The 27,043-nt window shown below is 43.2% G+C and overlaps 2 protein-coding genes across 7 annotated transcripts in view; both read left to right on the top strand.

The window, feature by feature from the left end:
- ADPRH (ADP-ribosylarginine hydrolase) overlaps positions 4,661 to 27,043 on the top strand; it is a 43,106-nt gene continuing 20,723 nt past the window's right edge. For 2 of the 5 annotated variants that reach the window (XM_021068217.1, XM_021068214.1), the window contains exons 1-5: positions 4,661 to 5,319; positions 6,127 to 6,227; positions 7,782 to 8,107; positions 9,287 to 9,647; positions 10,455 to 20,493. In XM_021068217.1, the coding sequence (XP_020923876.1) occupies positions 7,795 to 8,107; positions 9,287 to 9,647; positions 10,455 to 10,857 (1,077 nt within the window). In that variant the 5' untranslated portion in view covers positions 4,661 to 5,319; positions 6,127 to 6,227; positions 7,782 to 7,794 and the 3' untranslated portion in view covers positions 10,858 to 20,493. 5 annotated transcript variants of the gene reach the window in all.
- The window catches only part of PLA1A (phospholipase A1 member A), a 27,543-nt gene continuing 20,727 nt past the window's right edge, over positions 20,228 to 27,043 (top strand). The window contains exon 1 of one of the 2 annotated variants that reach the window (XM_003483312.4): positions 20,228 to 20,493. In XM_003483312.4, coding sequence (XP_003483360.1) covers positions 20,421 to 20,493 — 73 coding nt within the window. In that variant the 5' untranslated portion in view covers positions 20,228 to 20,420. The remainder of the gene's footprint in view (positions 20,494 to 27,043) is intronic. The other variant, XM_013982411.2, reaches the window with a different exon arrangement.

The following is a 27,043-nucleotide window of genomic DNA, read 5'->3' as shown; positions in this document are numbered from 1 at the left end:
ATTTGACCCCTAGCCTGGGAACCTCCCATATGCCGCAGGAGCAGCCCAAGAAATGGCAAAAAGACAAAAAAAAAAAAAAAAAAAAAAAAAAAAAGAACCTGACTGGGATCCGTGAGGACGAAGGTTTGATCCCTGGCCTCCTTCGTGGGGTTAAGGATCTGGTATTTCTATGAGCTGTGGGGTAGACTGCAGATGTGGCTTGGATCTGGCATGGCTGTGGCTGTGGTGTAGGTCGGCAGCTACAGCTCCAATTTGACCTCTAGCCTGGGAACTCCCATATGTGGCGATTACAGCCCTAAAAAGACAAAAAACAAACAAACAAAAAAAGTCAAGTGAACAGCCCTTAAACACTGAACAGTAGGCTGTTCACTGATTAAAGACACTAAACTATTTAGCCGCCCCAAGACAAAATAACCAGTTTCCTTCACCCTCCTCCATCTTTCTTCTTCCTCTTCCTCCTCCCCTTTCCCTCCCTCTTCTCTTTCTTCCTTCTTGCATATTTTCCTGAAAAGTATAGTAGATAGCCACTCTTTGTTTCTTATTGACAAAGTAATATAGGGGGAAAGCAATCTTTAACAAAAGGTCATGGTCTCCCGACTAAAAAAAAAAAGGAGGGATTTGGGAAGGGGAGTAGTCTAAGTTAATGCACAAAAAAGAGAAATTTTTAGGAGAAATTGCATGGGCTGAGTGGTAAAGGGGAACTTATCTCTCATCAACTCTTCCCAGAAAGGCCAATATTTCAAGCACACCTTGCACAGAAAGCGGCTATTTGAATATGAGAAGAAATCTGGCCATTTGTAGCTCAAGCTTGGACAGCCCCATGAAGAGCAGAGTCTAATGAAATGAAGAGCCTTAACAACACCCTTCCACTGAGTCCCTGCCAATCCTAGACCTGATTTCTCTGGTGTCCACAGGGGAAGGCTGAGGGACTTCCCAGAGGCTGTCACCACTAAAAACCTGTCTAAACCGGCTTCCTTTGTGAGTCTTGATTTCACTTTTACTCTTTCAGATTCCCCACCCCCAAACTTCAGTTCTCTCCAAAGAGCAATTTTAGGAATGAACACCAGAGACCAAGGGCAAGGGGAATGACACCTCCTCAGAGGAGAGGGCTAAAAAATTCAGAGCCCAAGTTTTTCTTTACCAGCAGCCTCAAGGATTCTTCTGGAAACCAAAAGGAGAGCAGATTCGGGAAAGTAAGCCTAGGCCAACCCTGATGGAGTTGTGGAACAGAGGCTAGGGTGGCAGGTAGGGACTTAAGCAAAGCCACCCAGGTTTTTCGTGTAAAGAACAGTTACTTTCCATTTCCTGGAAGCTGTGTTTTCACCCATTGAGAGACAGCCTTAGTGGGCAGTGAAGTCCTTTAGGATGTGCCAGTGGCGAGGAGCAGCAAAGGTCAATAATCGCCAACCTGGGAAGAGGAGCGTGGGGGCTGGGCTGGCCAGCTGAGCGTCCCTCCCTGTGGGAAATCCCAGCAGGACTAGGAGCAGCAGAGCAGTGGAGGCCATTTAGTAGAAAATGTACCAAAGAAGGTTTCAAAATCTACATGGATCTCCAGACCAAAGGTTGGGAAATCACAACTTATAGAAGCAAAAAGCTGCAGCCCTCGGAGGCAAGGGGGAAGACAGCAGACAGGAACATGGACTTCCCCCACATCTCTTTCTGTTCTGCTTAGAAGGATAACAGCCACTACTGGCTTTTTAAACACCAATTTATGTCCGCCTATCTCTTTTGCATCTCTCCATTCAGGGTCCCCATCCCCACCTTCTGCCATTTTCGATTACTGCCTGCGTGTTAGAATTACAGCACCTATCTTAGATTTTTCTCTACATACAGTTTTTACACTGTCATCAAGTGGAGGCCTCTTTTGGAAGGAGCATGAGATAGTTTAAAAATCAGGTTCAGGAGGTTCAGAGCATTAATGAAATCAGTGTTTAGTCTACCATATCATTTCAAAGTTTGTGTAAATGGAAACACAGAGAATGGAAGAGTCCTGGACAGAGAGTCCAGAGATGATGAGTTCCAGGCTGTTTCTCTCTGCTGTGTGACCCTGAGGAACTCTTCACTTCACTGGGCCTCAGTTTCCTCACTATAAAGTGACAGGTTGTACGAACACCCCTTCTGATGCTGACATTTTATTTATTTTTTAAATTTCTTTATATATATTTTTTTCTACTGTACAGCATGGTGACCCAGTTACACATACATGATGCTGACACTTTATGATTTAAACCTCATTCTTATGTATACATGAATTCTGTTTTTAAAAAGTACTTTGGGACTAGTGGCCAGAGAGCCTATTTTCTTTGACAAGCTGGTCTTCAAGTCCTTAGCTTTCTTTAAAATCCTTTAGGAGGATACTTGATTTTCATCATGCAAATCTGGTACTCCGTCTCACAGATGATGAATTTGAAAATAATTGGGTAAGACGGAAAGGAGAAAGCTTAAGACCGTGGCCACTTTCCTAATCCAGTGAGCAGACTCGACTGGAAAATAGCTCATGCCTCATGACTAAGACGCGGCTGCGGCTAAGCAATCGTGTAGCATTGGGGAGGAAGTCTCAATCTGAACTTGCATCTTTACTTTTACCTTTTTTTTTTCCCTTTCAATCTTTGCTTCTCCTGTGTGCTAGCTGTTTGGGTTATTTCTGGGCTTCTGGATTTAGTTTGCCTTCTTATTTATTCTTTAAAAATTAGTCCAGGTATAATTTTCCCTGAATGCCTTCTCTGAACATTCTAAGCTGATTGTATCTTTCTCATATTTGCCAACATTGTACCTTGAACATTCTCTTTGTCATGGTGCTCATGGCCTAATGTCAGCATACTCTAGGAAGTCGCCTCTATTTGTGTGATTCTTGCCTTACTTATGTAACTGCAGGGAGCACCTAGCAAAGTACCTATTACATTTTATATGCCATATTAGTCAGGGTTCTCCAGAGAAACAAAACCAACACATATATGGGGAGACAGAGATTTATTTTGAGGAATTGGCTCATGTGATTGTGAAGGTTGGCAAGTCCAAAATCTGCAGGGTAGGCCAGCCCAGGTTAAGAGCTGGTGTTGCAGCTCCGTGTGAAGACAGTCTGCTAGCAGAATTCCTTCTTCCTTAGGTGAGAGCCTTTTTTTTTTCTATTAAGGCCTTCAACTGAATTGGTAAGGCCTGCCTACCTTGTGGAAGATAAACAGCTGGCTCCATGTCCACTGATTTCATTGTTAAACTCATCTTAAAAATACCTTCACAGAAACATCTAGAAAAACGTTTGATCAACTCCCTGGGTACTATTTCCTAGCCAAGTTGATACATAAAATTAAGTCTGCTGAATTGAGTTGATGATACAGGCTATGTGAACAGCTGCTTTTGGCTTCCTATTTCCCTGGACTAGCTTTCTCCTGTTTTTTTCTAAAGAGCCTCTACTTCGTTTTTTACCCACTTTAATTCATTTTAACAAATGTGTATTGAGGTCCTATCCTGTAGTATGTTTCCCTTTGAAACTTTTTGTTATTTTATGTCTGCTGCAGAGTTCAAGGGGCCCTATCTATTAACCGTTTCCTGTTAGCACTCTTTTTTTTTTTTTTTTTTTTTTTAATTTTAGCTCTCATGATTTAACTAGGCGTGGTATTGCACCTTTGCCACATGGAGTGGCAAAGATTTGTTTAGTCCCCTGTTTTTTTGATTATCTCTGCTTCTGTTTCCTTCTTTTGAACCAGCCTTGGCCATGGTGTAGTTGGAGGTGAACTGAATATCAGGTCTCATATTTCTTTGTATCAGTGTGAAAGGGAATTAATCCTAGAGGCATTACCTTATCTGAACATTTGGATTCAATTATAGTAATAATACTATTACAAATGACGGAGTGAAATGCTTACAATGTGAAAGCTCAGTGGTTAAAAAGGATCTAAAATTGTATATACGAAATGATCTGATTTTTTTAAAATGTGCATAATATAAAGACTAAGTATTTACAGTGGGAGTGGTGTAATGTGGGTGGTTTCTATTTCTTCTAAAATTTCTTTCTACACATAACATAAAAATTCTTACTGTGAAAGATTATGTTTCCCCTTATTTCTCTCCCTATTCCCTGCAAACTCTCCCTGAAAGGTAATCATAACTGTTATTAACAATTGGCTGTGTATCCTTTGTCAATTTACACACACGCACAGAGTTTTTTTCACATAAATATATTCTTCATTCTAAAACTTGATTTTTTTTTTTTACTTAATGAAATGTTTTCAAACTTTTCCCTTGTAAGCCTGATTATTTATCCAAAGCCTATTGATTTAAATGTCTACCTTTTTTGAAAAGTTCCGTAATTATGCCATAACTTAGGAGAAGAAATCTCATTCTCCCCTGTAAACATTCTGAGGTTATTCTAATTTTCTGCTTTGGAAAACAACTCTTCAAAGAAATCCAGGAACATTTATTTTGTGAACCCATGAGGGTATTTTTTATGAGATATTCTTATAAGTTTTCACAGCTTTTCTGCTGGAAGTGTGCATTATTTTTATCATAAAAATTTTTTTATTTAAGAACAAAAACCGTAAGTCAACAGCCTAAAATGAGATCATTTGGCTGGGTCTACTCCATGAAGGCAGGGTTCTGTCAGGGCCTAGCATCCATCTGGTACACAGCAGGTATTTAATGTCTGCAGCGAAAAAGATACAGCATAGCAAACTAAAATTATGGGGAAGGCCATAGAATTTCTACATATGGTGATTCTTTTAAGGTGACATTAATTTATTCAGACAAAATACTTTTTTCTTTGCTTTTATTTACTATCAGAATGAAAAAGTCCTATTCTGCTACCAAATAAACGACAGAGTTAAAATTACTTAATTCAACCCTAACCACCACCCTAAGAGACAGGTACTATTATTGTCCCAATTTAAGGGTGCGAGACCCAGAAGCGTGACAAAGGCGCCGCGAGGTAACGTCTTCCCAGCGGCGCGATGCCAGCAGAGGCTGAGGCCTCCACCCGAGGTCACACGAGAGTGCCCAACAGTCTCACGAGAGCGGGGGCCGGAGCCCCGCCATTTCGCGGTGCCTCGGAAGCCGAAGGGGGTGGGAGGCGCAGGTCTCGCCGCCCTGACCCGGCGCTAGGGGCCCCCGCGACTCGCTCAAGCCGAGCCCGGCGCAGCTGCAAGCGCCGGAAACTGGCCCAGGTCAGCCGAACCCGAGCGCGGTCCCCGAACTCGGCGGCGCGCTCCACCCGGATTCCCCACGCTCGGCTCGGCTCGGCTCGGCTCGGCTCGGGGCGGGGCCCTCCCCGCGCCGTGACCTCCGGGCGCCCGGGCCCGAGCTCCCTGCTCTTACCAAGGCCGCCAGGTACCCTCCCCGCCGGCAGCCCCAGCGCCTGCGCGCTCTTCTTCTCGCTGCGACCCGGTCCTCCCCGCTCCCCACCCTTCTCGCCAGGTCCCCGCGCCCCCGGCGACCCGTTACACCCGTCCGCCTCCCTCATGTGCGCTCGTCCCCCGCGGTAGCCGGGGAGCCACCTCCACCTCCTGTAGGGGCCGGGCGTGTCTCCCACTCCCAGGCACCCCACCCCTCAAAAAAGCTGCGGACTGTCCGGAAGCTGCTGCCCAGACCGCAGTTTTGAACTTGTAGTTCGGGGATGAGACTGTAAACTAAAAGTTAGAGGAGTTTAAAGAATAACAGCATCCTGAGAGCGGGAGGCCAGAGCAGTACGTAAAAGCTAGAGGAAAATTTCCTTCAGAAAGAAATACATGGTCATCGTCCCCAGCCCTGCTGGCAACTCACGAAAAGGAAGTTGAGGGCTTTGGTAGAGAGGGTACAGGGGGTTAAAAGCTGGTCTTCCTAAACCAGCTAAGCTTGGTCTCTGAAGCTCGCAACGCTGGACAGGAGCCCAGGCTGCATCTATAGCGCTCCTCCTCCCCCACAATCCAGTTTACCGGTGAGAAAATCTAATCCAGGATGGGTGGCTGCTATACAATCACACACCTGATTCTGGGCAGAGCCGAGACTGTTAGCCCAGAACTCCAGATTCTAGCCATCATTTATAAACAATAAAATATGTAATGTTTTACAAATAACTTCTGTGAGCCAAGAAGTTAAGCATGATCAGTAACTCGGTAATGGTCCGCTCAGTCTGTCTTCATCTTTCACTCTTCTCAGTTGCTTGCCAGCCTTCATGCCCTGGCCCACGGCAGTGCACCTGGAGAAGGACTCCTGGAAGCCTAAGAACTTGAACTTAACCCTGAGTAAATAGGCTTTAGGTAAGAGGAGGGGAAAAGAGCTTGAGCTGAGGGGAGGATGAACTAGTCCACCAGTCTTTAAAAAAGTGTTTGCTTGGCCTGTGCAAATGGTGTGGATGGTAGAGTGGGGGCAGATGGTGAAGGGCTTCCAGACTGGGTGCTACAGGAAATAGAGCACAATGGGGAACTGGAAATGCATGGAAAATGGCACTTTATTGGGACTTAGATTCATGGAGGGAGTGTTAGCTGAGACCCAAGACTCTAGAAGTCAATCATTTAGAAGGAAAACAAAATTCAAATATTGTCGTTCAAAGGAAGGTTGTTGGGAGAAAATATTCTAGTTCGAGTAGCAGAAAAATAATTTCCTCTAGGAGTTCTCTGTGGCTCAGTGGGTTAAGGAACCAGCATGTTCACTGCCGTGGCTTGGGTCACTGCTGTGGCGAGGGTTCAGTCCCTGGCCCCAAAACTTCCACATGCAATGGGAATGGACAAAATATTTTGAAAATAAAAATCATTTCCTCTGGTTGTGTATGAAAAATAAAAATACTGCATTCCATGTACTAAGCACTGTTCTAAGTGCTTTATAAAAATCAATTCATTTTCTCTTCACAACAAACCCACAAGGTTGTCACTATTTTTGCCATCACTTCAAAGATGTGGAGGGTGAGGCACAGAGAGTTTGCTAAAGATAAGTAGGTCTGTGCTGAGGTGGAGTGGCCCAGAATCAGAAGACTTGGGTCCCAGTGCCTCCATGCCCTGCTTGTGTGGATTTACCCTTTCTGAGCTTCAATTCTTATCTGTGAAACCCATACCGTAATTCTGGCCTTACTGATAAGACAGAGAACATGCAGGTGCTTTTCCAACAGTGCATCGTGACACCAATGGAAAGTGTTATCATATAAGTAAAGGAGGAATGCACTTCCAAGACCAAATTCAAAGCAAAAGAGAAAATGGCAAGTTTGGTTTGACCTGCAGAATTTAATGCGCTTGCCACTCATGGAGAGGCAAAGATGGAGTCATGGTTAAAACTGTGGACTTTTTTTTTTTTTTTTTTTTTTTTTTTTTTTTGTCTTTTGCCATTTCTAGGGCCCTCCCACAGCATATGGAGGTTCCCAGGCTAGGGGTCTAATTGGAGCTGTAGCCACCGGCCTACGCCAGAGCCACAGCAACATGGGGATCCAAACCTCATCTGCAACCTACACTACTGCTCATGGCAACGCCAAAATCCTTAACCCACTAAGCAAAGCCAGGGATCGAACCCACAACCTCATGGTTCCTAGTTGGATTCATTAACTACTGAGCCACAATAGGAACTCCCAAAACTGTGGACTGTAGAGTCAAATGGACCTAAGCTGAAATCCCAGCCCTGCCACTCATTGGCTCTATGATTTAAGATTTCTGATACTGGGTTACCTCAGTTTACTCCTCTGTAAAATGGGCCTCATAGAGGATTTGTGAGGGTTGAATGAGATGACCTCGGTACTGTGCCTACAGAGAGTGAGTGCATAATAAAATGCAGATAGGGCTGTGATTTTTTTTTTCCTCCTCATTCTGTGTGTCTTAATTTTCCCCCAGAGATAGCCTCACCATGTGTGGCAGACTGATCGAGAGGTATGTGGCTGCCATGGTGCTGAGTGCAGCTGGAGATGCCTTGGGGTACTTCAACGGGAAGTGGGAGTTCCTTCGGGATGGGGAAAAGATTCACAAGCAGCTGGCCCAGCTTGGCGGCTTGGATGCCATAGACGTGGAGAGGTGGAGAGTCAGCGATGACACGGTGATGCACCTGGCCACGGCAGAAGCCCTCCTGGAAGCTGGCCCAGGCTTGGACTGGGCTCGCCTGTATTCCCTCCTTGCTAGGCACTACCAAGATTGCATGGGAGACATGGACGGCCGGGCACCAGGTGAGAGCAGCCAGTAGAGGCCCTGGGCAAGTGGAGAATAAAACAGGCCCAAGAAAGTCATTAAAAATGTTGATTGAGATTTAAAAATCAAGGAGACATTAGTTTTTATCATTGTAGTAAAAACAAACAACCTAATTTTCTGTAATTTATTTATTTATGATGACACATCCGCAGCCACTTAAAATTATGCAGATAAATATTTACTGATATGGAAAGATACAAATTAAAAAAAAAGTAGGTCACAATGTATCTTGTGAACCTATATTAAAAGTATAGATGTGTATCTCTGTTGGGCGAGGTCTGGAAGGTCATACACAAAGATGTTAGTAAGTATCTGGGTAATGGGAGTTTTTATAGTTTATTTTCCTTTTACTTATTTGTAGTTTCTAAGTTTTCTGTAGTAAACAAGTATAAAGAAAAAAAATTTCTTTTTAAAGAAGAATAGAAAAGATCTTGTAGAGACTCCTTTTCTGGTTCAAATTCTGCTCACAAGTGGTTCCTGTTCACTTTGGGAACTTGTTACAGCCACTGGGGCCACCAGCTGGTGTGAATCACCTTTTCTCTAGCTCCTCCTGTCAGTTAGCTTGAACTGCCATAAAAATACCACAGACTGGGTGGCTTAAACAACAGACATTTTTTTTCTCACTGTTTTGGAAGCTAGAAGTCTGAGATCAAGGTGTCAGTTTGATTTCTTCTGAAGGAGGCCTTTCTCTTTGGCTTGCAAACTGTGTCCCCTCACAGCACGCATTCCTGGTGTCTCTTTGTGTGACCAAATTTCCTCCTTTTATTAGGACACTGATCAGACTGAATTAGGGCCCACCCTAACATTATCCTTTTTAACTTCATCCCCTTTGTGAAAGCCTTGTCTCCACACACAGTTGCATTCTGAAGTACTGGAGGTTAGGGCTTCAACATACGGATTTTGGGGAACACAGGTCAGCTCATAACACCTCCTGATGAAAAGCTCCCCACCACACCCCCAGGGTCTCTAGTATAAGTACTCTGCTGTAAGTCAGGCACAGCGTTGGCCTGGGGTTTCGAGTTTGGGGATATTCATTATCATACTTTTTGGCTTTCCCCTTCCATCAAGGAAAGTTGGAGCTGACTTGGTTTTCTCCTCCTGCTGCGGGGCCTTTGCTTTGGTTACATTGACCTCAGATCAGATCTGCCTCTCCCCAGGGGGTGCATCCGTGCAGAACGCCATGCTGCTGGAGCCAGACAAACCCAATGGCTGGAGGATTCCCTTTAACAGCCATGAGGGCGGCTGTGGGGCTGCCATGCGGGCTATGTGCATCGGCCTCCGGTTCCCTCACCACAGCCAGCTGGACACCCTGATCCAGGTGAGCATCGAGAGCGGCCGGATGACCCACCACCACCCCACAGGCTACCTGGGAGCCCTTGTGTCTGCTCTTTTTACAGCCTATGCTGTGAATGGCAAGCCACCCCGGCAGTGGGGAAAAGGACTGATGGAGGTGCTGCCAGAAGCTAAAAAGTACATTGTCCAATCAGGCTACTTTGTGGAGCAGAATCTTCAACACTGGTAAGTTGGTAGATGCCTGCTGGAAAAGGATGAATCTGTGTGCATACAGACATGCACGTGTTTCCTAAAACACATAGAACATAGTAAGCATCGTGGTTGCTCTCACCATCCACTGCACCCTGCCCCCTCCCCACCCGCCTGCTAGGGATTTCAAGTACAGTCCCAGCAGAGGTGGCCACCAAGTAGCCAAGTAAAGACCTCAGCAGGGCAGCTTCACTGCTTCCCTCATGTATAGGGATCCTGTTCTGTATTCCAACTCTTTATGGTTTTTGTGGCTGTTCATTGCTGAGATGAACTTTCTTGCTTATTTCCTAGAACATGTTTTTTCCAGTGTTGTCTTGACACACAAATAGTATTGAAGGTTAAAATGCCCGCAAGATAGGTTTTTCCACCAGCTAATTAATAAGTGGTAAGGCCACATCTTCCCCTTTTTATGAGCTCACTTCACGTTGCCTTTCTTAGAATAAAAAGGTCCAGAGACTTTCTGCTGAAATCACACACGGTCATGATGTTCCAAAGTTCCCTCTTAAAAAAAAAAAAAAAAAAAGTAACTATATAAGGAGATGATGTGTTAATTAGGTTGATAGTAGTGATTATTTTACCATGTACATCAAGTCGTCATGTTGTACACCTTAAATATGTACAATTTCTGTTAAGAAAATAATACAAAATAAATAGTAAAATAAAATATATAATGACAGATTAAACAAATAAAGTTGACATCATCTTGGGATTTTCCCCATTCACCTATCTATGGCTTTTGACTTTATTTTTTCAATTGAGTGAAGGTTTCTTTTCTTTCTACAGGTCTTACTTCCAAGACCAATGGGAAAAGTACCTAAAACTCAGAGGGATTTGGGATGGCAAATCAGCCCCTACCTTCCCGAAGCCCTTTGATGTCAAGGAGAGGGATCAGTTCTACACCTCCGTGAGCTACTCTGGCTGGGGTGGCAGTAGTGGACATGATGCCCCCATGATTGCCTATGATGCCATCCTGGCTGCAGGAGACTCCTGGAAGGAGCTTGCCCACCGAGCCTTTTTTCACGGTGGAGACAGTGATTCGACAGCTGCCATTGCTGGCTGCTGGTGGGGAGTGATGTACGGTTTTAAAGGAGTGAGTCCTGCCAACTATGAGAAGCTAGAATACAGAAATCGGCTGGAAGAGACAGCTAGGGCTTTGTTTTCTCTTAGATCAAAGGAAGAACTGTAATTACCCTTTAGGGAGAAGTGTTTCTGGTGGTTTCTACTCTTGTGTAGTCCCTTTTATGCTCAGTTTCACTTTTTTCAAAGAAGTCAAGAGTGTTAACCTTGTACTCAGGGAATTTTGAGATAACAGTCCCTTGGGTACCTGAAGCTCAGTCTTTCCAAACTTATCCTGTCCTTCCCCATTGCCCGGAATCTTTCCCTCTTCCTATCCTGAAGAGTCTTTATTTCAGTTGATGGGGTCAGTGTATCCCAAATTAGAACTCTTGTAGCCTCATATTTGAGGCTTCATTTTCACCATCTAATCTTTCCCTAGGTTTTTTCTTTTTGTTTCATATTGGATTTCCAAAAGTGGACTCTGAGACAAGGATTTGAGTGCAGGTAGTTTATTTGGGAGGTGATTCCAGGAACCGCTATTAGGAGAATGGGGAATTGAGTCAGGGAAGGGAGTGGAGTCAGGGCAAGGTGCATTAATGAGCGGGTTACCACTGTGGGCAGTTGGGACTCAGTCCTTCTGGGTTCTCTGCATAAGGCACTCAGAGTTGTCCCCCCTGAGCGGCAAGCAAACCTGGGATGTTTATCCACCAGCTGCCATCTGATGTTGATGGAGGACCACTCCTGGGATGCTAACTCCTTGGTGCTTCCTGGCCTGCCTGTTGTGCACCACATTTGGGTGTCTTCAGGTAAATATGCAGAGGGAATTCCTTTTGGCTCAGTGAGTGAAGCATCCAGTCTTGTTGCTGCAGCAGCTTGGGCTGCTGCTGTGGCAAGGGTTTGATCCTCGGCCCAGGAATTTCCACCTGCCGGCATGGCAGAAAAAAAAAAAAAAAAAAAAAAAAAAAAATGCAAAGGTGCTTGCAGTGCCAAGCTGTGTGGTGCATGGGAACAGTGAAGGGTATATGTGAGGTCCCAACAGCATCTGCTAGATGGTTCTATCTCTTAAATATCCTTCAAATCTACTGCCTCTTTTGCTTCATTGCAGTAAGTATCTTTCAGCTGGATTTCTACAATCCAAGTTGCTCTCAAGTCTGGGGAGCTGTTGTTCCTAGCTGCACACTGTAGTTTCCTGGGCATGGCACTTGACATGATGTCAGTTTTGTTGTTACCTATTTGTTTGTCTTTACTCTCCTCTAGACAGAACCTACATAAAAGCATGTTGTTTATTTATTAGCCTCCTATCTGGTGCCTCTAATTCCAGTCTTGCCTTCCTCATCACCTTCCTGAGTGCTCTTTACAAATAACAAATTGAGCATGCTACACTTCTCATCACGTTCCAGTGCATACTCATCCCCTTTATTTCTTAGTGCTCTTCCCTCTCTTTTTACATCTGGTAAATTCTTACTCATCCTTCAAGTTCCAACTCAGGGAGCACCTCCTAGGTGAAACCTACTCTGACTGTTCATGCACGTGGCCCTTTCTCCTCACTTTATCCACAGCCTTCTGTCTTAGTCCTGTCACCACACTGATCCTGTTGTGCCTTCTGGAACAATCTCCGGCTACTTGTGAGGGGTTGTGTCTTATCTCTTTAGCATCCCTGTCTAGCCTATTAGAGACATTCAGTATTTACTTTGGAAGTTTATCAAGTTGTGTTGATGTGAATGCTTTCATCATGCAGTGCCACATCTGTTTCAGACACCCTCTAGGAAGGACCTCTGCCAGGCTGTGAGAGATGGAGGGTTTGATGCTTTAATAAGGTCTTTGCTGACTAAAAGGAGACAAAACTCTCAACTCTGTATTTGAAGCAAGACTAGCAAAGGCATGGGATTTATCATTCTTTTACACATAAAAATGAGACAAAGCTCTCTGTATTTGAAGCAAGACTCTAGCAAAGGCATGGGATTTATCATTCTTTTATACATAAAGGGAGAAGAAAATTCCAAAGCTCTTTTTCTGGCCCCAGAAAACTCTCATGTATTTGTATAGTTGAGAAAACAAACATGTTTTAAATATTACAGCTAGGACAACAGATTCTTCAGCAGGACAATCAGAATTGCAGACTTGGGATAGGGGTTTACAATTCACAGCATAGTGATAACGTCTTAAATTTAGATGCTTTAAACTTAGGTGTACAGGAAAACTCTTCTGTAGATACATTTTGAGGACAGTTTTAGAATAATAGTAAACAGTATGTACATTTTTACATAAGCTTCTTGAAAAGTTTAAGATGGAGACTTGTGACTTTTCAATTTCTCACTTAATAAAAAATGATATAATAATGCAGAATAGTGTGCAGTTCCAGTGTGGCACGGTGGGTTAAGAATTCAGCATTGCTGCTGCTGTGGTGCAGTTGGGTGTGGGTTTGGTCCCTGAGCCCAGAACTTCCACATGCAGCAGGCACAGCTGAAAAAAAAAAAAAAAAAAAAAAAGTGTATGCTTTCCTGCAGCTGTAGAAGAGGAAACATATTCTCCTTGTCTTTCTGGGGTTTCTTTTACCAGTAGTTAGGAGAGCTTGCAGTTTTAAGGTGGAGCATTAGAATTCTGTTAGCACTGGCCAAACAGCAGAACTGAGATGCTTAAACCTTACAGTATAGAAAAGGAAGAAAAATATTTTAACAAGTGGGATGTGAAGCACGACTTGTTTTATCTTTGAAACTTGTTTGGTAAACAGTCTCAATTTAGTGAAAAACAAACACGTAATGACTTTCTTTTTCTCTAGCTACTGCCTTCATACGTACTCTGTTGAAACTGCTTTTCCTGCCCCTTAGCATCCTCTTGGGCAGATCATATAATTTTTGGTCTTTGGAGAGGGTGGGTATTAAAAACCCCATCCAGTCCATCCCAGTCCAATTTTCAAAGTTTCAGCTCTGTTGAGGTATAAATGATATACAAAATTGCAAGAGATTTAAATTGCAAGAGATTTAAAGTGTACGTTGTGGTGATTTAACATTCATATACAATGTGAAAGGTTTCTCTTCATCTAGTTAACATATCCATCATCTCACTTGCTTTTTCTTTTTTTTGGGAAGAACATTCAAGTTCTACTCTTTTAGCAAATTTCAGCTATGCTGTATAGTGTTATCAGCTATAGTCACCATGTTTTACATCAAATGCTCAGACTTTATTCATCTCACAGCCAAAAGGTTGTACCCTTTTACCAACACCTCCCTATTTCTCCCAGCTTCTACTTTTCAACTCTCTTGTTTCTGTGAATTTGACATTTTTCTTTTTTTCTTTTTTGTCTTTTTGCCTTTTTCTAGAGCCGCTCCTGTGGCATATGGAGGTTCCCAGGCTAAGGGTCTAATCGGAGCTGTAGCCACTGGCCTATGCCAGAGCCACAGCAACTCGGGATCTGAGCCGTGTCTGCAACCTACACCACAGCTCATGGCAACGCCAGATCCTTAACCCACCGAGCAAGGCCAGGGATCGAACCTGCAACCTCATGGTTCCTAGTTGGATTCGTTAACCACTGCACCACGACGGGAACTCCGAATTTGACATTTTTTTAAAAATACACATACAAGTGATAGCATGTAATAGCTCTCTCTGTCTGTCTTATTTCGCTGAGCACAATGCCCTAAGGTCCATCAATGTTGCTTTGTGTGGCAGGATTTCTTCTTTTTCATGGCTGAATAATATTCCTTTGTATGTATGTACTACATCTACTTTATCCATTCATCTGTTGACAGACATTTAGGTTGTTTCCATATCTTGGCTATTGTGAATAGTGGTACAGTGAATGTGGGGGCATAGGTTACTCCTTGATACCCTGTTTTCATTTCTTTTGATATACACCCAGAGATGGCAATCTCAGTCCAGTTGATCAGTTCTAAAACTTTTCATGCTCTCCTCCCCACCACAGTCAGTCCTGGGCTCAAGGACATACTGGACACCTTCTTCATTCCTCACTTCCCTCTTTGGGGGTTCCCTGTCCCTCTCTAGTGTCACCCTGAGACCACCTTCATCAATGGAGCCCTCATGGGAAAGGCTTAAGCCAGTTGTCTTCTGAGGGCTCCACTCATCCCAAGGGAAACTTATCTTTCCTGGTCACATTCAAAAGTAGGAGTGCAGACTTCCCCACCTGCTGCTGTTTTTGCATTTCCACCATCCCTCTCAAATAGGACACAGGCTGCCCGGGACACAGCCAACTCAGAAGCAGATGCCACTGGCACCTTCATGTGGTCACCCTTAATCTCAGCTGGTAGTCCCTACTCATCCAGCTTGTTGTGAGGGTGAGGTGAGCACTGCCTTTTCTCCCCTTTCAGGAAGGGAAGGAAAAACCCCCACAAAACCATGATTCTTGTGATTTTTTCCTTCAAACTGCTGATTTTCAGCTGGGGGAGGTGGGGAAGGGCAGAATCCTAGAGCAGTTCTGCTACCTTTTAATAAGTCCTACTGGAGTCTGTCTTTCGAGTTCCTTCCAGCCTCTTTAGAACATGGTGGTGGAGGCGTGTGTGTGAGGGGAGGGGATCATGGCAGGGTGGGAGGCTGGGGACTTAGTATTTGTTGTTTTCAGTGTAGAACTTCAACTGGAGTTGGAGACAGAGCATCTCTCTTTAGAAATCCTGTTCCATTTGCTTTGCAAATTCTCACTCTTCATCGCAGAAAGAGATCAGACTGTCAGACTCTTTTTCTCAAACCTCAAACCTTCTTTCCAAATTTTACTCTCAGTTGGCAATTTTGCTTCCTATTTCTCTGAGAAAATAGAGGCAATCGCAAGAGAACAGCTCCCACACCCATCCCCGCCTCTTGCCTACCCACCCACACCTGTGCTCCTGGGCTCTGCCTTCTCACTCTGAGGGCAGGGGTGTGTGTGTGTGTGTGTGTGTTTGTGTGTGTGTTTAAGAGAGACACGAGGGAGGATGAGGATGAACAGAGGGAAAAAATAACAAACTTAATTTTATGCATAATGTTAGAGTAAATTTAAAAGTAACCTGAGGGACATTATGAACTTATGCTAACCAAGTTAATATACGTGTACAGAAAAACAGAATAGGTTGTGAGTAACATTACAGGGATTAGTGATAATTTTTTTGACATACTAAAGGATGGTACTTCATTTGCTTTCTATGTTACCTAAGATTGCTAGATGTTATCTGGAAGTCTTAGCAATACATATGTTTTTAAAATGTGCAAAATTAGCACTGGCCTCCTCCATCCTTCTCCAAGCTTCTTCAGCCACTGCATTCTCCATTTCCTCTTGCTATCTTCATCTCCCCAGGGCAAGGTTCACAACTTTTTTAAATATCCAGAGCCACTGGAGGTGTGGGGAAAGGCATGGAGACTGATGATTTCACAGTCGACCATCCCCGTGGATCAGCTCCTCGAGGAATGAGATCAGATTAAGGACCCAGACAGGGCAGAGGGATCAGCCTTGCCATCACTTTCTCATCCCCGGGTTTAGGGTTTGTAAAAAGTGACACCTAGGGAGTCAGTGAGACTCTTTCCTTTGGGGAAGGAGAGAGAAGAGGAGGAAGAAGGACTTGCTGTGCATTAGGCAGTTCACCAGTACCTGTTAACAGGTGAAGAAATTGGTCTCTGAGACACTGCCACCTGTCTAAAGTCATACGGCTGGGATGAGATGGAGCTGGGGTTTAAACCCAGGTCTGCTTGTCTCCAGTCCTACCACACTCTAATTGTTAGCTATAATTAGCAAGTGTTTCTTTAGACAAAGCCAAAATGAAACTCAGGAGTGAGATGGTGCTGGTAGCAGCCCGTGCCCTCTCTTCACCTTCCCACAACTGAAGTGACATCAAGAGGAAAGTTAGTTGTCAGGGCAAAGTGGGAGTGGGCAGAGCCGAGCCCAGCTGAAACTGTGAAATGGGCAGACAAGTCACCTGCAGCCAGTTTCTTCCATCACTCGAAAGACACAACCCACAGCGACCCCAAGGTTTCCTCTCTCTTCAGCTTTGTGGAACTGCCCTGCAGTACTCCATACCCAGCAACAAGCTCTCAAGGTTCACAACTCTTTTTACTCTGAAGTTATCAGATCTCAGGGAACAAAAACTAAACCATAGAATTTAGTATCAAACTTTCATTTTAAAGCTGCAATTTTTAGTTTCTCTCAACATTTGGAGGCTTTGAGGCACCTACAGTACATTTGTCCTGACAAACAAGGCATTAACTTCTCTTCCTGGGGAAATGGAGACAGAATATAGATGGCTTTAAAATAAAAGATTATGTGACCTGGGGCACAAAGTGCATGAAGTACTCTATAAGAATTTAGATGGTCTTATGCTCACATGATATGGTTTGTTCTGAGAAGGTATGTATATGTGCACACATGCAGCACATACAGAACATCAGGAGTGGAGGCTCCAAAATTGGGGTCTTCACCTCAAGTTGGAAAAGAAACTGGCTAAAGATCAGACTTCGTGAAAATTGAGTTGAATAGGGACTTAAGCCATTTTGGGCTGTGCATGAAAATTTGATGAGACATTCTAATGGGCTTCTATGCAGCCTTAAAAAATGAACAAGCCAGGTGCAGAGTATTTTGTTTACTGTGAAAAGCAAGGTACAAAGGGTTTGTGTAGTGGATCAGCAAGTGTGTGAGAAGTTTGGAATGGATAGGATAGAATACCTCTAGAAGGACATGCAAGGAAATATTAGCAATGACTGCCTTCTGTGGGATCTGGGGCATTGGGAGGGGGGTGTAGAGTTTTATCTTTCACCACATGCTTTTGTACTTCTTGATTTTAAAAACAATATACATATTAAAAACCACACTTTAAAAATTAATGTGACTTTGGACTCCCTTGTAGCTCAGTGGGTTAAGGATCCAGTATTGTCACTGTAGCAGCTCAGGTCGCTGCCCTGGTATGGGTTTGATCCCTGGCCCAGAAACTTCCACATGGCAGGGGCACAACAACAACAACAAAAATTAATGTGATCTCATTTTGTAGTTATAAACTGGTGCGGTCCAGAATTATAATATCCTAAAATTTGTTTTATTAGTGTGTTAGTTTATATCCTTCCAACCCCACACAGGCTTATTCATTTATGGAACTGTCAGCTAGGGATCCTGAAGGAAAGGGAGGGAGCTGGTTATCTGAGCTGGGAATAGGCAGGCAGGGAAGGCTGAAAGGGATTCTGTGGATTCCAGGGATTGTGGCCTACTGCCTCCTCTCCCCTCCCTTCCCCTCTCTCCCTTCTTTTTCTCTCCTCTCTTCATTCAAAACAGGTGTTTAATGAGCACCTGTTATACACCAGGCCCTGTTCTAGGCAGCAAGCACACAGCAGGGACCCTTGAGCAATAAGCACTGGATCTTGAACCCAACATCCTTGGTTTCTTGCTACCTCCTTGTGTTCTTGGATCCTAGAAAAGTAAAGCCCTCCTCTGACTCCACTTTACAATGGGGACTTAAACACCATCTCGGGCTCAGGCCCCACCCCAGTATCCTCACTAAATATGCCCACCATACCAGATGCACTGTACCTTCTCTTAGCAAATATGGAGCACTGGCTGTGTGGCAAGCACTGTGTTGGGTGCTGGGGACACCTCACTGCACAAAAGAAATCAGGATTTTGCCTTCTTAAGGCTGACATTCTCCCTGGAGGAGATGGACCATATACGCTGATTATAAGCTGGTGTTCCTTCAGTGTCTTCTGATAGAAAGGTCTCTATCCTCACCTTCTAAAACATGTCACCCCACTTTCTTGTTCCCCTGAAGCAATGCTCCCCAGGCTGCTGGCCTCTGTGAGCTTTGGTTTCCTCACTGGTGAAACGGAGATGGCTATGGTAAGAGTGAACAGAAAACTGGTGGCTCTGGCAGTGTCTAGTCATTTGTGGAGCCTGCTGGAACTGCATAGTCCTGAGGCCAGCTGCAAAGGTTCTCATTAGGTATGTCTGGGTTGGGCCCAGCAGTCTGCCCCAAGCCCCTAGATGATTCTGAAGCAGGTGGGCCTGCCTAGAACCACTCCAACCCCACATGGAGAGCACTGTACCAGATGATGAATATGACAAGGAGGGCATGCTCTAAATGTCAAGTGTGTTGATGCTGCACGGGGAGCTCTGCCTGAGTATAACTGGAATGACTGGCCTGGTGAGCCAGCTCTGGCAGGGTGGGATGACCAGGAGGATGCAGTCATTGGTCACCTCCTGTTGGAAACCTAATTGATAGTCCCAGTTGCTGCCCTCTGGATCTACTCTTGTCTTTGTGCTGAGGCTGCCCTCAGCTAATGACTGAGCAGAGTGGGGGTGCTAATGCAGCTCATTTGCATGGGACCTAGCTGCTTTAAGGGGAAATTTCAGCTTGAGGCTTCCCCAGTGCCCTGGCTGAGGAATTCTGACACTTCCTGTGCAATCTTCTTTCCTTCTCCCATGCTTTTCAGGGTCTAAAGTCTCTCTCTGCCATCTTCTGCTCCCCCTTTTATTCTTCACAGATATTATCCCTAATAAATCTTTTGCATGTCTAGTCCCTTCCTGGCATCTTTTCTCTCAAGACCTGGAACTCTGTACCTGACTTGGTGTGTGACAGCAGAACAGCCTCCAATAGTGCCCTGTGTGTTGCCACTCTCCTTCCTGGTGGCAGCAGTGCCTAGCAGTGGGATCATGTGCACGAGGGGAGGCAAGGGCTGGCCCCTCCAAAATCATTTTATCCCCATCTTGGACAGGCCTGGCACAGCCTGGTACAGTGGTTCAGAGCTTGTCATGCTTCGAATCCCAATTCTGCATGAATCTTCGCAAGGTACTTAACCCCTCTATGCCCTGAAGCTGTATGTCTATAGTACTCCTCTCATGAGCTATTGACCCAAAAGTTCCATACTGCCCTGCTGGTAGGGTCTCTGCCTCACAGCAATGTGCTAAAATTTAAAGAGTGCTGGGCAAGTACAGTGCCTCCCCTTCTCCCTCACCTGCGTAGAACTAGTGTTCTGTGGCTTCTGCCATCATTTTGGATGAACAGGCCATGAGGTACATGGGAAACACCCTGGTTCTTCAGCCCTGCCACTTCTCCATAGGTCATGTTCGTTCTTTATTTCTTGGTTTCTTCATCTGTGAACTCAAGAAGTTAAACATCTCCTTAGAGGTTGGACTGTACTTTTAGCCCCAAGATTCTATGAGAAGATAATACTCTCAGAAGCTGACTGATCTTCCATTTTTTCCCCGAGTATACATGAAACGTGTTGTTGGCTCAGCTCTGTGCTGGGCTCTGGGAATTAAAAAATGAAAACAGAAAGTCTCTGCCCTCAGCCACTCCTACAGAGGCAAACACTCCACAGATGATTCCTGTACAACAAGGGTTTTGTGATCCCCTAGAGATGAAAGACTTCTGCCTTGGTTTTTACTAACATTTTATAATGGGAAGTAGGAGAGGTGCAGGAAGTAGTTTCCTGATAGTGTTTGGCTCAGAGAGGAAGGACAATGTGTTTCAATGTCCCCTGCTTTAAAAAAAAAAAAAAAAAAAAGAGAGAGAAAGAAAAGTATGTTTATTTTCATTAAGAAAAAGAAACAAAATTTGTGGAAGTTAAACTGGTAGGGAGAGTTTACTTTTCTTTTACAGGTCATGAGGCCAGTTAATGATTAGTGAGACCCAAGTGGATGTTTGGTATTCGAAACTGTGAGAGGCTGGGTTATGGGATCTCTTTGGCATTAGTGGTCGGCTTCACCCCAGCTCTGAGTCTTCCAGCTCAGCAATGCCCTCAGGCCTCTGCGAAAGATGCTTCTGGTCATGGGGACTCCTTCTGTGGTTCAGTGTTGGAACTACAGGTAAGCTGGGGGTTGGAACCTCGGGTAAAACTTCTTTAATAATTCTATTTTTTAAACTATCTATTTATGCAGCACTAACCTTTGGAACGTCCCCTAAAAGCCCTCTCCTGAGATGAATTTAAAAGACGGAGAAAAAAACCTACAATCATAACAGGAATGATGGCAGTTTCTCAAGTCACAAAGAAAATGAACTTCCTCTAGTAGTTTTACTCATTTTTCTAAAATCTGAATTACTCCTTTTCACCTTGTACAAGCCAGGAAGAGGAGAAGGAAATAACATTTTATTAATTCCAAAATGTAATTCATTTCCTCCCTATAAATATCCACTGTTCTAAAAATAGAGTTAATTTCAAAATTAGAAATTTCCAGTTTTGTCATTGAGATTATCAGAGGTCCTTTCTAATCTTGCCAACCCAACTCGAGTTCAGGTGTGTCTCCCACCTGGCAGGACTATGATAACTAGTCTTGTTAACCACAGATAAGCAATGACCTTTAGCACAATTTCCCTCACATGCCATTTGCGTATAGCAAATCTACACCCTCCTTGTGGCTAGAGAATGTCAGAGGAGTAAAGATCTCCTCCACCCAGCAATGGCATCACCCTTGGAAAACTCCCTTCCATCTCCCCCCAACAGCAGACTGCTTTTCTGTTACCTTCACAAGACTCAGTTCTCAATCACCAGCTTTAGAATGTGTCATTCCTTCTGCGCAGAGTTGCTCACACTACCTTTTGGTTCATTTCTGCTCTTCACATCTTCCTAGACGTCTTATGATTCATGCCTCCCTTGCAAAACTTCAGGCGTCTGTTCCAAAGTTCAGCTTGCATAAGTGTATTCACCTGCATCAACAGGTGGCGTTGAAAGGTGCTCCTTAGCTTCATGTGTGCTTTCTCCTAGCTTGTGTATTTGCATGTGTGTGTAAAATGACCCTATATCTTGTTTTATGTGATGGCTGTTTGTACACTATATACTGGATCTAAAAGGATTTATTTCTTACACATTTTTGATAGATGTGAGAAAAATTGCCCTGTAAAGAAGTTTGCCTTTCTCTCCACCAAAACTTTGTATTATCAAATCTTTTCATGTTATCAATCTTATAGGAAAAGTGGCAGTACATTTTGTCTTAATTCTTATTTCTTATTACAATTTGTGCTTTTGGTGTCTTGTTTAAACAATCTTCCTATGAAGATAATCTTTTATATTTTCCTGTAAATTCCATGAGTTTAGATGAATATCACCAGGGCCAAATCTTTCGGTCATGGGGTATTTTAACAAATATGATGTTGGACTTCCTGTTGCGGTGCAGTGAATCCAGCCAGTATCCATGAGGATTTGGGTTCGATCCCTGGCCTCGCTCAGTGGATCAGGGATCTGGCATTGTGTGAGCTGTGTAGGTCGCAGACATAGCTCAGATCCCAAGTTGTTGTGGCTGTGGTATAGGACAGCAGCTGTAGCTCCTAATTCAACCCCTAGCCTGGGAAACTCCATATGCCTTGGGTGTAGTCCTAAAAAGTAAAAAAAAAAAAAAAAAAAGAAAGAAAAAAAAGTGAATTTTATTTGCCAATATTTGTTTTTATATGTATTTTTATATTTATTGTTTTCCCTAAAGGAAATTTATCTATCATTTTCTTTTCTTGTATCGCCCTTGTCTACTGTTGATATTAAGATTATAATGGAGTTCCCGTTGTGGCTCAGTAGTTAACGAATCTGACTAGGAACCATGAGGTTGTGGGTTCGATCCCTGGCCTTGCTCAGTGGGTTAAGGATTTGGCATTGCCATGAGCTGTGGTGTAGGTTGCAGATGTGGCTCGGATCCTCGAGTTGCTGTGGCTGTGGCATAGGCCAGTGGCTACCGCTCCGATTCGACCCCTAGCCTGGGAACCTCCATATGCCATGGGTGCGGCCCAAGAAATGGCAAAAAGACAAAAAATAAATAAATAAATAAACAATAAATTTAAAAAAGATTATCATAACCTCATAAAATATGTTTCTGTTCTGCGGAACAATTTTAGATAGACAGTTTTAGATAACATAAAGGTTATCTACAATTTAGAGGTTTGGTGGCATTCTCAAACAAAACCATCTAGTGTACTTTAGGGCTAGAGAAGATTACCAATTCAAATTTTTTTTTGATGCCCCTAGGTTTATTTGGAGTATTATTTCTTCTTGAGTCAGTTTCAGGAAATTATATTTTTCTAGAAAATTATTCATTGCTTTTAAGTTTTTCAATGCATTGGTCTAGGAATTTTTAAGAATATCTTTTACAGGAGTTCCTGTTGTGGCGCAGCAGAAATGAATCCAACTAATAACCATGAGGTTGCAGACTCGTTCCCTGGCCTAGCTCAGTGGGTTAAGGATCCAGCGTTGCTGTGAGCTGTGGTATAGGCCAGCAGCTACAGCTCCAATTAGACCCCTAGCCTGGGAACCTCCATATGCTGCGGGTGCAGCCTTAAAAAGACAAAAATACCAACAACAACAAAAAAAGAATATCTTTTATACCTAATGATCTGCAGTTATATGATCATCTGCCTAGTGTAGATTAATTTATTTTTTATCTTGCTCATTACACTGAGTATAACTTTTCATTGGAGAACTCATATCTTTTTTAGTTATGGAAACTTCTTAACAATTACCTTTTCAAAATATTGCTGCTTCTCCCATTCTCCTCCTTTAGAGAACAATTACTAGATAAATGTTGGAGCCTCTCTATTGTCTGTACTCTTTAACTGCACCCTCATATTAAAAAGCTTCTTTTTTTTTTTTTTTTTTTTTTTTCCGTATTTTTAGGGCCGCACCCGAGGCTTGTGGCAGTTCCCAGGCTAGGGGTTGAATCAGAGCTGTAGCCACTGGCCTACACCACAGCCACAGCAACGTCAGAACCAAGCCAAGTCTGCGACCTACACCACAACTCACCACAATGCCGGATTCTTAACCCGCTGAGAGAGGCCAGGGATCAAACCTGAGTCCTCATGATCCTAGTCGGGTTCGTTAACCACTTGAGCCACAACGGGAACTCCCAAAGATTTTTGAAACTCTGTTTCACCTGGAATGAATTCATGACCCACTTATTAGCTTTATTGACTATCTTTGTACACTTCTTATTTCTTTTATATATTTAAACATTTTGCTTGCATGCTTTTAAAAAAGTAAACTTCTTATTGAAGTACAGCATATTTTCCAAAAAGTACACAGGATATTAATATGCAGATTAATGACTTTCCAGAATGAGTTCCCTGTGTAACCATCATCCAACTCAAGATATAAAATGTTACTAGATTTTTGAAACCCATTCCCTATATCCCATCTTAATCACTACCTCCCCAAAGATAACCATTATCTTGACTTCTAACGGTAGACTAGTTTCATTTTAATTTTCAATGAAAAGTCTGTTTTTGGTCTCTCTCCTGTCTGTCTCCCCACTTGAGCCCTCATCTTTGCTCTCTCCCCTCCAGAGTGGTGCATTGTCTTAGTTCCTGTGAATGAGGCCTTGCTTTCCGTCCTGTCTCTCTGAATAGAGTGATAGCCACAGTTAAAAGTCAGTAGCTATTTTTGTTTGTATTGTTTTCATTTTTATCTTACTTTCCTGAGTTGGGGAGCCCCTCTCCACGATACTGGCTACACAGGTGGGTCTTCCACACCTGACATTGACCACTTTGGGGCCCCACTTACTTCCCAAAGCTGAAGTGTTACAACCACTGCCTTCTCCTAGACTTGGAACCCAGCACCATTTTGCAGTTCGCTTCTTGTTCTTTTTCATGGAGATGTTGATTTTGTATTTGTGATTGTCTATATTTCTCTCTCTCTCTCTTTTGGATATTCATCTGTCATTACTCTTTGGTTGAAGTGGTTTTAGGGGAAGGGGTATCTGAACATGTTCACTGTGCCAGGTTCCATAGTCTTGATTGATGGACAGTTTTATTCTCTTTTTTTTTTAAAGTCACAATTTTAATTTATTTAAATAATTTATTTTTTTGTCTTTTGTCTCTTTAGGGCCACACCTGAGGCACGTGGAGGTTCCCAGGCTAGGGGTCGAATCGGAGCTGTAGCTGCTGGCCTATACCACAGCCACAGCAACTCGGGATCCGAGCCACGTCTGTGACCTACACCACAGCTCACAGCAATGCCAGATCTTTAACCTACTGAGAGAGGCCAGGGATCAAACCCGCAACCTCATGGTTCCTAGTTGGATTTGTTTCGGCTGTACCACATTGGGAACTCCCTTGGACAGTTTTATTCTATCATCCACAAATACTGGCAATTCCTTTCCCCCTCTTCAAACATTCTAACTTTTATCCTATTTTATTGTCTTATTTTACTATTTCAGACTAGAACTTCTAGAGTAATATTTAATAGAAGCACTGATAACAGACATTCTTGTTTGTTCCCAGTTCTGAATGAAATGCTTCAGATGTTTCACCAAGTATAATCATTGCTATAGGCTTTTGGTAGATTCCTTTCCTTTCTTATGTTGGGTGTTGAATTTTATCGTTTTTTTCCTACATCTATTGAGATGAGCATTTGACTTTTTTCTTTAATCTGTTCTTATGCGAGTTGCATTAATACATTTTCTAATGTTAAACCATCTTGTCATTTCTTGGATTAAACCCATGATTCTTGGCCATGATGTATTTTTGGTTCTTGTTATCCTTGAAGGATTTGATTTTTATCTAGGGTTTTTATGTCTCTGTACAATAGTGGCCATTAATTTTCCTTTCTCCTTCTTTCTTTCTCCAGTTTTGACATTTTGGTAATTTTCAAAGAATGAGTTTGAGTCTTTCTCCCCCTTTCTATTTTCTGGAAGAGTGTGTGTAAGAGAATAGAAGGGTCATTAGAGCCTCTCTGTAGAATTGGTCTGGTAGAGTTTTTTGATGAACAGATTTAAAACTATTGTATCAATTCCTTTATGATACAGTTTTACACTTGATTTTTTTTTTCTTTCTTGACTAAGTTTCAGTAAGCTGTATATTTCTAGGAAATTAAGCATTTTCTAGGAAATTATCTGTATTTTTAATTGTTGAGTGGGTATAAGCAAGGCCTTTTGTGGTTCTAAAAAAAAATCTGTTGTGTATGGAACATGATGGAGGATAATGTGGGGAAAAAAAGAATATATAAATGTATAACTGGGTCACTTTGCTGTATGGCAGAAATTGACAACATTGTAAATCAGCTATAATAAAATTTTTTTAATTAAAAAATGCTGTGTTTACATCCCCTTTTAATTTACTATATAGTTTATTTGTGACTTCCCTCTTTTTTTTCTTTAATCTGTATTATCAAAAGTAGATCTGATTTGGAAGTTCCCATGTGGTGCAGTGAGTTCTGGCATTGCCAAAGGTGTGGTGCTGGTTGCAACTGCGGCTCGGGTTCAGTCCCTGGCCCGGGAACTTCTACATGCCATGAGTACAGCCAAAAAAAAAAAAAATACATCTGTTTTTTGTCTTTTTGGGTTTTTTGGTCTTTTTTGCCAATTCTTGGGTCACTCCCACGGCATATGGAGGTTCCCAGGCTCGGGGTCGAATCGGAGCTATAGCCATCCGACCTACGCCAGAGCCACAGCAACACGGGATCCAAGCCATGTCTGCAATCTACACCACAGCTCACAGCAACGCCAAATCCTTAACCCACTGAGGAAGGCCAGGGATCGAATCCGTGACCTCATAGTTCCTAGTCAGATTCGTTAACCACTGAGCCACGACGGGAACTCCTGTTTGTTTGTTTGTTTGTTTGTTTTTTAAAGTACATCTTGTTCATTATTTTTTTCAAAGAACTACCTTTTGGTTTTTATTGTGCATAGTAAGTACTATTCTAGGCAGTACTCTGAACAACATGGATAAAAATCCCTTTTTTCTTTAAGTATCTTCTAATGTGGGGAAATCAATAAACAATATGTTTAGTGGAGTTCCCCTCATAGCACAGCAGAAACAAATCCCACTAGGAACCGTGAGGTTGAAGGTTCGATCCCTGGCCTCGCTAGTGGGTTAAGGATCCAATTTTGCTGTGAGCTGTGGCGTAGGTTGCAGATGTGGCTCGGATCTGGCGTTGCTGTGGCTGTGGTGTAGGCTGGCAGCTATAGCTCCGATTTTGACCCCTAGTCTAGGAATCTCCATATGCCTCAGGTGCAGCCCTAAAAAGCAAACAAAAACAAAAACAACGATATGTTTAATAATAAACTGGTTAAAAAAAAAGAATTTATTAGATGATAATTTCTATAAAATAAATAGATCATGATAAGGAAGATTGAAAGAACAGAGGTGAGGAGCATAGGTAGGTTGCAATTTAAACAAGGGCTTAGAGGTTTGGCAAGCAAAGACTTGAAAGAGGTGAATTAGCCACGTGGATGTCTAGCGAAAGACACTCCAGGCAGAAGGAGCGGCCAGTGTGCAGACCCTCAGACGGAAGCCTGTCTAGAGTGAGGAAGAGCTAGGAGAACAGTGGCTGGAATGGAGGAAGCCATAGTTAGTCAAAGGGCTCCCAGAGGGGATGGTCTAGGATATTAGAGCTTTCTTTTACTGTTAGCATTCTGGATTTTATTTTGAGTGAAATGCCTTGGA

Source organism: Sus scrofa, chromosome 13 (assembly GCF_000003025.6).
Source record: "Sus scrofa isolate TJ Tabasco breed Duroc chromosome 13, Sscrofa11.1, whole genome shotgun sequence".
In the NCBI taxonomy this organism is placed as follows: Eukaryota; Metazoa; Chordata; class Mammalia; order Artiodactyla; family Suidae; genus Sus; species Sus scrofa.
The sequence above is the reverse complement of the archived record's forward strand: the minus strand, read 5'-3'. Positions and strand labels throughout refer to the sequence as shown.